Source organism: Anolis sagrei, chromosome 1 (assembly GCF_037176765.1).
Source record: "Anolis sagrei isolate rAnoSag1 chromosome 1, rAnoSag1.mat, whole genome shotgun sequence".
Taxonomy (NCBI): Eukaryota; Metazoa; Chordata; class Lepidosauria; order Squamata; family Dactyloidae; genus Anolis; species Anolis sagrei.
This window is the reverse complement of record NC_090021.1, coordinates 24,591,231-24,602,509: the sequence shown is the minus strand read 5'-3', so window position 1 is coordinate 24,602,509 and position 11,279 is coordinate 24,591,231. Positions and strand designations below refer to the sequence as shown.

At 42.0% G+C, this 11,279-nt stretch overlaps 1 protein-coding gene across 1 annotated transcript; it reads left to right on the top strand.

Moving 5' to 3' along the window:
• Window positions 1–2,801: 2,801 nt before the first annotated feature.
• On the top strand, window positions 2,802–11,262 carry MEA1 (male-enhanced antigen 1). The gene is made up of 4 exons (XM_060754463.2): window positions 2,802–2,910; window positions 8,954–9,233; window positions 9,359–9,455; window positions 10,580–11,262. The coding sequence occupies exons 2-4, from the start codon at window positions 8,964–8,966 to the stop codon at window positions 10,735–10,737; spliced, it is 525 nt and encodes a 174-aa protein (XP_060610446.1). The 5' UTR covers window positions 2,802–2,910; window positions 8,954–8,963; the 3' UTR covers window positions 10,738–11,262.
• Window positions 11,263–11,279: the final 17 nt, after the last annotated feature.

The window sequence follows — 11,279 nt, the reverse complement described above, 5'->3', positions numbered from 1 at the left end:
ATTATCTGGCAGTGTAGATTTATATAATACTTCTACACAGCCATATAACCCAGCATGTCAAGACAGAAAATTCCACAACATCTGCTTTGAACTGGGTTATCTGAGTCCACACTGCCATATATTCCAGTTCAAAGCAGATAATGTGGGATTTCATTCAGATGTGTGAAAGAGGTCTGGGGCCCTTCCACACAACCATATATCCCATAATATAAAGGCAGGAAATCCCACCTTCCCTGAGTGGGGACTCAGATAAGCCAGTTCAAAGCAGATATTGTGGGATTTTCTGCCTTTATATTCTGGGATATAGGGCTGTGTGGAAGGGCCCTGGGTTATCTGAGGCCCCTTCCACACAGCTGTATATAATCCCACATTATCAGCTTTAAACTGGGTTATATGGCAGTGTGGAGTCAGATAACCCAGCACATATTGCGGATTATATACCTTGATATTCTGGGTTATATGGAAGTGTGGAAGGGCCCTCAATGTCAGTTTTACTGCATTATAAAAGCAGTTTTGAGAATGGGTTGTTGTAGGTTTTTTCGGGCTACATGGCCATGTTCTAGAGGCATTTCTCCTGACGTTTCGCCTGCATCTATGGCAAGCATCCTCAGAGGACAGCCTTGGTCGCCTTAGCGGATGATCTTCGCCGGGAACTGGACAGGGGGAGTGTATCCCTGTTGATTCTGCTGGACGTCTCATCGGCCTTTGATACCGTCGACCACGGTATCCTTCTGGGACGCCTCGCGGGAATGGGCCTCGGGGGTACTGCTTTGCAGTGGCTCCGGTCCTTCCTCGAGGGTCGATCCCAGAAGGTGTTGCTAGGGGACTCCTGCTTGACCCCACGGCCATTGCACTGTGGAGTCCCGCAGGGCTCAATACTGTCCCCTATGTTGTTTAACATTTACATGAAGCTGTTGGGAGAGATCATCCGGAGTTTCGGGGTGCGGTGTTATCTGTACGCAGATGATGTCCAACTCTGTCCACCTGCTACTAAGGAGGCTGTTCAAGTCCTGAACCAGTGCTTGGCCGCTGTAACGGACTGGATGAGGGACAACAGATTGAAACTAAATCCAGACAAGACAGAGGTACTCCTGGTCAGTCGAAAGGCCGAACAGGGTATAGGGTTACAGCCTGTGCTGGACGGGGTCACACTCCCCCTGAAGGCGCAGGTACGCAGTCTGGGAGTGATCCTGGACTCATCACTGAGCCTGGAGCTCCAGGTTTCAGCGGTGGTCAGGGGAGCTTTTGCACAATTAAAACTTGTGCGCCAGCTGTGCCCGTATCTTGGGAAGTCTGACTTAGCCACGGTGGTTGACGCTTTGGTTACATCCCGTTTAGATTACTGCAACACTCTCTATGTGGGGTTGCCTATGAAGACTGCCCGGAAGCTCCAACTAGTCCAACGTGCGGCAGCCAGAATGCTAACACGAGCAGGGTACAGGGAGCATACTACTCCTCTGTTGCGCCAGCTCCACTGGCTGTCAATTAGCCTCCGAACACAATTCAAAGTGCTGGTGTTAACCTATAAAGTCCTAAACGACTCCGGCCCAGTTTACCTGTCTGAACGTATTCTCCCTTATGAACCATCTAGGTTGTTAAGATCGTCTGGAGGGGCCCTGCTCTCGGTCCCACCGGCCTCTCAAGTGCGTCTGGTGGGGACGAGGGACAGGGTCTTCTCGGTGGTGGCCCCTCGACTCTGGAACTCTCTCCCACTGGAGATCAGAACTGCCCCCTCCATTCTGTCATTCAGAAAACGGGTGAAAAACTGGCTATGGAGTTTGGCTTTCGACGAGTGAATCAATATTTCTGTGATCGGATAAAATGACAATGAATGATGGACAACAAATTCACTATGACGACTGACCATTGTTATTATGTGATTGCATTTTGCTGTTATAACGTTGATGTTTTTAATGATTGTTTTGTGATTTTATTGTTGGAAACCGGCCCGAGTCCCCCGATAGAGGGGAGAAGACCGGTATACAAAATTGCTAAATAAATAAATAAAATAATAAATAGTGAGGTCTGTTGAAACTGGAAAAAAGGGTTTATAAATCTGTGGAATGACCAGGGTGGGACAAAGGACTTTTGTCTGCTGGAGTTAGGTGTGAATGTTTCAACTGACCACCTTGATTAGCATTTGATTATTATTATTATTATTATTAAACTTTATTTGTACCCTGCTAGCATCTCCCGAAGGACTCGATGCGGCTTACAAAGGCCAAGGCCTCAACAAACAATAACAATACAATACAAGCAAATTAAAAACATAAGCAATAACAACAACAAAACATTACACTATTATGCAATAAAACCAGGGCCAGGCCAATGAAGGGTACAGGTTAAAAGTGCTGGGTGTAAGAGGTGATATGTTGGTATTCTGGGCAAGTGCAATGTGCAGAGAGTCTTAGGCTCTAATAAACTGCTTCTGGGGCGTAGTGCTGGAGGTTATCCTATTCCGGAAAGGGCTGGCAGTGCCTGGAGCAATCTTTTGTTGAGAGGCGATTGTATGTTTTGAGAATGCTGTATGCCATTTCAGTGCAAGGGCTGGCAATGAACCTTGGCTGGTTGCATGAATCTTGTAATTGCTTGAGTCTATTGTATATATGTGTATGATCATTTAAAGTATAGACTGCGCAGTGCAATGTTATGTAGATGGGATTGTATAGTTGGCCATCCTATTCCTTTCTTTCCTCTTTGCTTGTGTGTGTATCTAGGAATGGTTGAAGTCCAAAACTCCTGGAGGGCCCAAGTTTGCGCATGCGTGAGGTAGGCTCGTTGCCAGGGTTACGGCGCTCGGCGATGACGCCATTTAAAGGGGCCGACGACGCCTTGTTGTTTCCGGAGGCAGTGGCGGAAGAGAAGGTCTGTCAGGTTGGCTCCGGTTTTAGAGCGAGAAGGCGAGGCTTGGTGAGTTCAGGGCTTATGAGGAGGAGGAGGAGGCCTATTGGCCTTAAGGGAAGGGCCAGAAGGTTGGAAGCCTTAGGCCGCTTTTCCCCCTTTAAATGTTCAATGGGGACAGCAGAGGCTTTTGTTTTTGAAGCTGAGGTCTTTGTTGTGGAATGCCAGGTGTCCTTTATTGTCAGTTTGAATGCTGACAAGCTTTTCCTTTTACCTGGTCTGTATAAGATGCCCCAAAGTATCTTATTATGGTTTATATGGCATTTATTATCTTGGACAACAATGTGTAACATTTACAAAGGAATACATGGCAAGATTAATTGTTTTCATATAATTATAGAGATGGAAGAGATCCCCAAGAGCCATCCAGTCCAACCTCATCTGCCATGCAGGAACACACAATCAAAGCACTCCTGACTGATGGCCATCCAGCCTGTTTAAAAACCTCAGGAGAAGGAGTGTCGAACAGACACAAGTTGGATCTACATTGCTATATAATCCAGTTTCTGATTCCAGATTATCTGCTTTGAACTAGATTATATGGCAGTGTAATAATAATAAAACTTGATTTGTATCTTACCCCATCTTATTATTGTTATTACTATTGGGTTGTTGTAGTTTTTTTCGGGCTATATGGCCATGTTCTAGAGGCATTTTCTCCTGACGTTTCGCCTGCATCTATGGTGAAATTGACCCAGGAACGGCCAAGACAATGTAAATGGATCAAGATTTGAACAGAGGACATAGTTTCTTTTAAAATTGTTGTTATGCACTGCCGTTTATGTTTAATTGCACTGAATGTTTTTGCTTTATCAATGTATGTATGTATTTTGTTTCGGCATCGAATTGTGCCGACTGTGCCTGAGTCGCCTTCGGGCTGAAATGGGCGGGATAGAAATAATGTAAATAAAATTAATAAATAAACCATCCTCAGAGGTAGTGAGGTCTGTTGGAACAAGGAAAATGGGTTTATATATCTGTGGAAGATCCAGGGAAAGAGAAAGAACTCTTGTCTGTTGGAGCTAGGTGTGAGTATTTCAAGTGACCACCTTGATTAGCATTTGATGGCCTAGCAGTGCCTGGGGCAACCCATTTTCCTAGTTCCAACAGACCTCACTACCTCTGAGGATGCTTGCCATAGATGCAGGCAAAATGTCAGGAGAAAATGCCTCTAGAACATGGCCATATAGCCCGAAAAAACCTACAACAACCCAGTGATTCCAGCCATGAAAGCCTTTGACAATACATTGTTATTATTATGTTTATATCCTGCTTTTTCTCTCCATATGGAGACTCAAAGCAGCTCACATATTAAAAGCATTGCAATACAACTTAAAATATACAAATATTAAAACAGTATTAGATAAAGGTAAAGGTTTTCCCCTGACATTAAGTCCAGCCATGTCTGACTCTGGGGGTTGGTGCTCATCAAAATAATATAGCATAGTTAGACACAAAACAAAATGAGAAATACATCATAACATAAAATATATAAAATAACAAAAAAAAGTACAAAATAGCATAGTTATGTGGCTGGCATGACTGCATGGAGCACTGTTACCTTCCCGCTGGAGCGATAGCTATTGATCTACTCACATTTGCATGTTTTTGAACTGCTAGGTTGGCAGAAGCCGGGGCTGATAGCGGAAGCTCACGCCGCACCCCAGATCCGAACCTGTGACCTTTTGGACAACAAGTTTAGCAGCTCAGCGGTTTAACCCACTGTGCTACCGGGGGCTCCCAGTATTTAACAGTATTAAACAACATTAATATCGAAACAATTTTGGTTAAATCCATAAAAGCATATGAAGTATATAAAAGCAAATAAAATAACAGCAAGGTTGGATTAGATGGTCCATGTGGTTTCTTCCAACTCTATTATTCTATGCTGTGTCTTTATAGGATTCCTCCCCAGTGTGAGTCCTTGGATGTTTATGCAGACTTAGAGCTCTTCCACACAGCCCTGTATCCCAGAATATCATGGCAGAAAACCTCACATTATCTGTGTTTAGACTCAGATAACCCAGTTCAAAACAGATATTGTGGGATTTTCTGCCTTGGTATTCTGGGATATAGGGCTATGTGGGAGGGCCCTGGGTTATCTGAGTCCACAGTACCATATATTCCAGTTCAAAGCAGAAAATGTGGGATTTTATGTGTGGAAGAGGCCTGAGTGAAGCTCTGTCCACATTTCGGGCATTTATAGGGTTTCTCTCCAGTATGAGTCTGTGGTTTCATCTCCCTGAGGGGATTCATAGCGTATTACAACTCAGTAACAGTACAAACCATAAACAATAATTATTAAAATAAACAAAATTAACTGAAACCAACAAAAAAGCAACACCAAAATATAAAAATAAAACAGCCTATTAAATTGACACAACAACCTTCACTCATAAGTGAAAATAATGTAGATCAATATAATTCAGTTCAAATCAGATAATCTGGATTCAGAAACTGCATTATATGGCAGTGTAGATGGGCTCTCAGAGGCAGCATATTCCACTGTCAAATAGGTCTTATCCTCAGCAAGGTGGTCTTAATGTTTAGGTGGAATCTAATAATCGGGTAGAACACAGACTTGCCCTGATTGTCATCGCTGCATTCTATGAATTTTGAAAACCTAGCAACACTAATCATGGATGATAGTAAAATGTAGCCTAGGAAGAGAGTGCTTTCAAATGTTGAAAATTTGAAATTGTCGAATTAATGTTGTTTGACACCACTTTAACTGCCATGGCTCAATGTTATGGAATCCTGGGAGCTGTAATTAAACAAGATATTTATGTCTTGTCTAATGTCTTGTAATATGTTGTAAGCCGCTTTGTTGTATTATGTACAATACATTCATAGTGGTCTCTTGGTATCCACTAGCATTTGATTCCAGCACCTGTGTGGATGCTCAGGTCCCATTATATAAATTGGTGTCCCTTACATAAAATGGCAAAATGAAGATTTGCTTTTTAGAATTTTTGGGGGTGGGGGATATATTTTCAAGCTGCAAATGATTGATTCGATGGGCACAGAATTCATGGATATGGAGGTGTGACTGTATAGTTTAACACAAGGGGTTCATGGCCATACTATAAAACTGCAGTGAAAATAAATATATAGCATAAAAATGAAACAGTGTGGCATCATAATCATTTTAACAAGCATGCATTAAAATGTTTATAGAAGCATGGGAAGATTTCCAGAGAGGTTTCATTGTTGTGTGCGTTCAGTTCATTTCCGGGATTTTCTTGGCAGAATTTGTTCAAAGGGGCTTGCACTTTCCATCCTCTGAGGCTGAGAGAATGACTTACCCAAGGCCACCCAGTGGATTTCCATGCTCAAGTGAGGATTCAAAGCCTGGTCTCCCAGAGTCCTAGTCCAACATTGAAATCATTACATGAAGCTGGCACTCACAAAAGAGGGTATGCCACTACTGAGAAGGCCTGTTTTTTGTTGTTTTGTTTGGTTGGTGATATTCCATTGGCTGTGGAATGGCTAGAAAGAACGCCACTGGATGCCTTGCAAAGGTTGGCTGGGTGTGTATAAAGGAAAGTAGTCTCCTAGATTTTAGATTATTTGGGGTTTTGCTTATCAACAACAAAACATTGCATGTGGTTTGATAGCTAATAGGCAGGCTATTGGCAGTAGTTTGCAGGTTCTAAATCTTTGTGTTGCATGCTTTTGGGCTAAATATGAGTTGCCTTGGGCTAGTGCATTTGACAGAATTATTATATTACCAGTAATCTTCAGCTGCAAAAGTAACAGTGTCTTGTGGCATCTTGAAAACGAACAGATGTGTTGTGATACGAGCTTTAATGGACTACAGCATACTCCACGAGATCAGGGGTCACTGCTTTCATGACTTATGACTATGGGTGCACCTCCACCATGGAATTAATGCAGTTCAATCCCACATTAACTGCTATGCCTCAATTCTGTGGAATTATAGGAGTTGTAGTTTAACAAGGTCCTTTGCTTTCTCTGCCAAAGAATGATGGTGCCTCACCAAACTAGAATTCCATAACACTGAGCTATAGTAGTTAAAATGGAGTCAAACTGCATTAATTCTACAGTGTAGATTCACCCTATACCCTTGTTGTACTAATTCTGTGGATATCTGTGGTGTATAAGAATTTTAAAAATGCTTTTGTTAGACTTGTCATTATTTGAGCCATTTAGCATTAGGAGTTCCAGGCAGATTTCTGCTCATCAGGAATAGAACGTGTATACTAGCAGGTATTGTTATGGGGACTATTTCTGTTTGTGTTTGTCCAGTACTTGGGGCAGGTCTCTCTGTCTGCTCTCCTTAATATTTATTTATTTTTTCTATAAAACAGATAAAGGTCAGTGTTGCAGTATTCAGAGAATCCTAGCATAAGGAACACAGTGTAGCACTTCCTAAGGTTATGGATGGTAACTCCCAATGTTGGGAAGGCCACATATCCCTTACCACTGAGTTAATGAATTAAGAGGACAGCCATCCTTTATTATAGCAGACAGGGGTAATTTTTTTAGGGCAAGGGTAAATAGGATGTGACTCTCAGGTCATTTATGTACATTGCTACCCCCAGTGGCCACCATTCTTTCACTGTTAGAATGTCTGCAGAAACAAAAACAAACTCATTTTCTTGGCTTTTTCCTATTATAACAAGATTTATGGGGTTTTCTTGTTGATGTTAATTGCCATCAAGTTGGCTTTGACAAATGATAACCTGTGAATGAGTCTTCCAAGACAACTATGGCTTCCTTGATTGAGGAATCATGTCTTTTGCCTTTTCCACTGTCTTTTCTAATACGTTTTCTCATGATATGTGCAAAGTATAATAGTCTCTGTTCAATCATTTTGGCTCAAGGGATGCATACAGTCAATTCCTGGGAGTTCTTCCTTCTCAGAAGAGCTGCTTTGATTAGAAGACCCAAACCTTGTTCACAAGTCTCATATTTTTTTCCGGGAACACTGCTAGCCTTTACAACAAAACATTTGCATTACATATACTCTAGTTGTAGTAAAATATAAAATTTAAAGTAAGAAAAAACAATCCATAAAATGTGTGTGTGTTCTAAGCCACAGTGATTTTATCAACAATGAGGGCAGGGAATTGCTCTCAACATTTTTGGTAGTAGTGGAGAGGATTAGAAACTCAAGAGGAGCCAGTTACCAGCTTTGCCTTAGGGCATGTTCTCTTTAATGGAGTGTGACATACCTAAAACTGAACCATAAAAGCACCCGAGAGACCCCAGTCTCATGTTTCAACAATGTTGTATAAGCAGCCCTTCTAGGAAGCTTGTTTGCTGTTGATAATATTATGTAAATTGTCTCATCTAAGTTTTAACGGGAGCCCATAGTTTCATGAAAGATAACCTAAAACCCAATATTCTACATAGTGTTTAGTCAGGGGATTGTCAGTATGTGATGTCAGTGGATATGCCGTAGCTCTCAGCACTGATGAAAAGGGTCTCAGTTATTCTTGTTCTTATCTGTAAAGTCTGTTTTGGATATTTCCCTTTGCCAATTGCCTCTCAGACAACATTCTTTGGTTATTTAAAAGAAGTTTTGTGTTATATCAGTGTTTCCCAACCTGTGCTCCATGGGCAGTGGTCCGCAAGAATGAAAATATGGTCCGCAGCCTCACCATTGCCACAGCATTGCCTTAAAAGCACGTGGCAACAAGAGCCACTGGTTTCTTGAAACACTCTTATATTGCCAAAGCAATGGGGATGTCGGGAGGGGAGAGGCTGACTACCCATGAAAGATGACTACTACCACATCTGCTCTATATTATTAAATATAGGTTTCTGTAGGTGAGCAGATGGTGACTACTGGGTGGGATATGTTCTGTATCAGGAACTAGAACTGATGTGGTCTATCCAATGCAGTTTTCTGAAACAGCACCCCAAATAGCCAAACCAAATCTAATGTTGACCAAAAACTGATTTGTAACCCTTTTGGTACTAATGTTAGAAGAGTGGTCCCTGATCAAAGTGGTCTCTGGTAAAAAAAAAGTTTGATAATCACGGTGTTATATAAAGGGCTAAGATAAATATATTCTTCCTATAGATCTCAGTGCATGGCCTTGGAGCCAGTGGTGGCACTGACAATGGGCCCAGAGAGGATCTGTCCAAATGAGCACGAAGAGCTGGGGCTGCAAGAGACACCTGATGGAACCCCTGATCCTGCTGGAGAGTGGAGTAGTGAAGAGCCTGAAGACGAAGAAGATGAAAGCAATAATAGTTATTTGTACCAGCCCCTGAACCAAGATCCGGATCAAGGACCAGCAGCAGTTGAAGAAACAGCACCCAGCACAGAGCCAGCCCTTGACATCAACGAGCGACTTCAGGTAGGTAACAGTTTTGTTACAAGGAGTATGTTGAGGGTTTATTATAAGGTGAGGTTACAGAGACAACTTTATATTGACGTTTGTTTGCCTTGTGGATAACACATTTAATGATTTTTCACATGCAGGCAATGAGATTGCACTTGCCAGACCCACCTGTGGATAGTGATGAAGAGGAAGGATCTGCAGCTCAAAGCAGTCATAGTTCTATCCCGATGGATCCAGGTAAGGGTGTAAAAAGAGTATGTGCTTTGGTTCTATCTTGGTAGTTTGCAAATGTAGATACCAAGCCCTGCTGCAATCAGGCTTTTCCATTCTGTCTGTTAAGACCTATCCTTTTCCATGAAACTTTCATTTCTATCTTCTTTTTCAAAAATCTCTAGGCTAGAATGTGTATTTATTATTTCTTCACAGGGACCCTGTTAATATATATTACAGCAAGTTATTGTCTGTACCAAGAATGCATTGGGATATCAATCTGAACGCCCCTTGTCTATGTCTGATATTGTGTTCTGTACTCATTTCTCATATTCTGATTATCCGGTCCTTTTGGACTTCACAGCTCAGAACCCTAATACATTGGTCAAGCTGGGTAGGATTTCTGAGAGTTGAAGTCCACAACACTTGGAAGACCAAACTTTGAGAAATGTTCCTCTACAACCAGCTAGCTATTGTGTGTTTGTTCTCTTCCATTTTTGCAATTAACAGTAGTGTACTGCAAGAAATGGAGTATCTGATGGCTTATGGAGTTTCTTTTCTCTAGTGTTGGTGGGGTGGCGGCTTGTTAGTATCAAGAGGGATTGTACCTTTCTCCCTGCCCAGAAGTCATCTTTATTAGTGGAGAAAGGGACTCCTAGGACAATGGGGTGGAGTTTTAGAAGAGCACACTATTTCAGAGAACTGGATGATCTAATAGTCTGAACTATTGATGGGCCACAAGCTAACAGTCCTTGGAATTTCAAAGGAATGAAATTAATTATAGCTAACAGAGAATGAAAACTGTTGACCCTCCATGGAAGATAGTTTAAGAAGCAATGATACAGAAGGCAATCCTTTTTCCACCCCCAGTTTTTTGACAGTATTTTCAGGCCAGCACTGTTACCTAAGCAGTGCTGTTTCTCTTTTTTTCCAATAAATGCTCTACCACTATCACAAGCATTGTAGGAAGGCATCCATACTTGATTGTTGGGTTGTTAGATTAATAGCACTCGCAGTTTTTTGTTGAGTTTTTACCTTGAGTTGCTTAATCTCCATTCATAGATCACGTGCTGAATGGAAATTGTTTTTGTGGGAAGATGGGTTTTTAGTGTGTGCTGTGCACCTCATCCTTTAGCTTTCTTTGCCTCTAGAACATGTGGAGTTGGTGAAAAGGACGATGGCTGGAATCAAGCTTCCTACACTGGCAATTCCTGCGTGGGCCAATGAGATCTCGGACGATCAGTGGCAGGATATGGTTCAGCGAACACTGCAAGCCAGACAGAGTGGCTCCAAGCCAGAATGGAAATAAAGAAGGAAGTGCCAATGGTGAATCCCATGCCTCCCTCAGAAGAAACTGCAAAGCGTGATGTGTTGCACTTTAAATTCTCTGTCTCTCAAGTGTCAGATAGATGTTCATCTTCCACCAGCATCAAAACTCTGTGTTCATATTGTCTAACATTAAATATGGCCCCCACCATCAGTTTATATAATGCCCAGCTTCTGGGAGATTGGAATGGTGCTCATCGAGATATTTTCATTGTCTTGGAGATAGAAAATGAGGCTTCTTGAAGAAATAATGAGCCCTTGTGGGATGACCCTTGGACATGCATGTTTTTAGCACTATTACTCTCTTTTCTTCCCCATCCCACCCTACCTTTCCATGTGACACTTGGGCTGAAGAGCTAGAGATGGCCATGATGTGGAGTCCAGCGTGTCATCTTTTTCAAGAGATCCATTTTATTTAGTTCTGTACATACAGGGACATCTGTACAAAATCCAACACTGTCATACTATGTAATACTCTACTAAAATAAAGTACACCATATGTACATAATGAACTGTAAAGCAGCT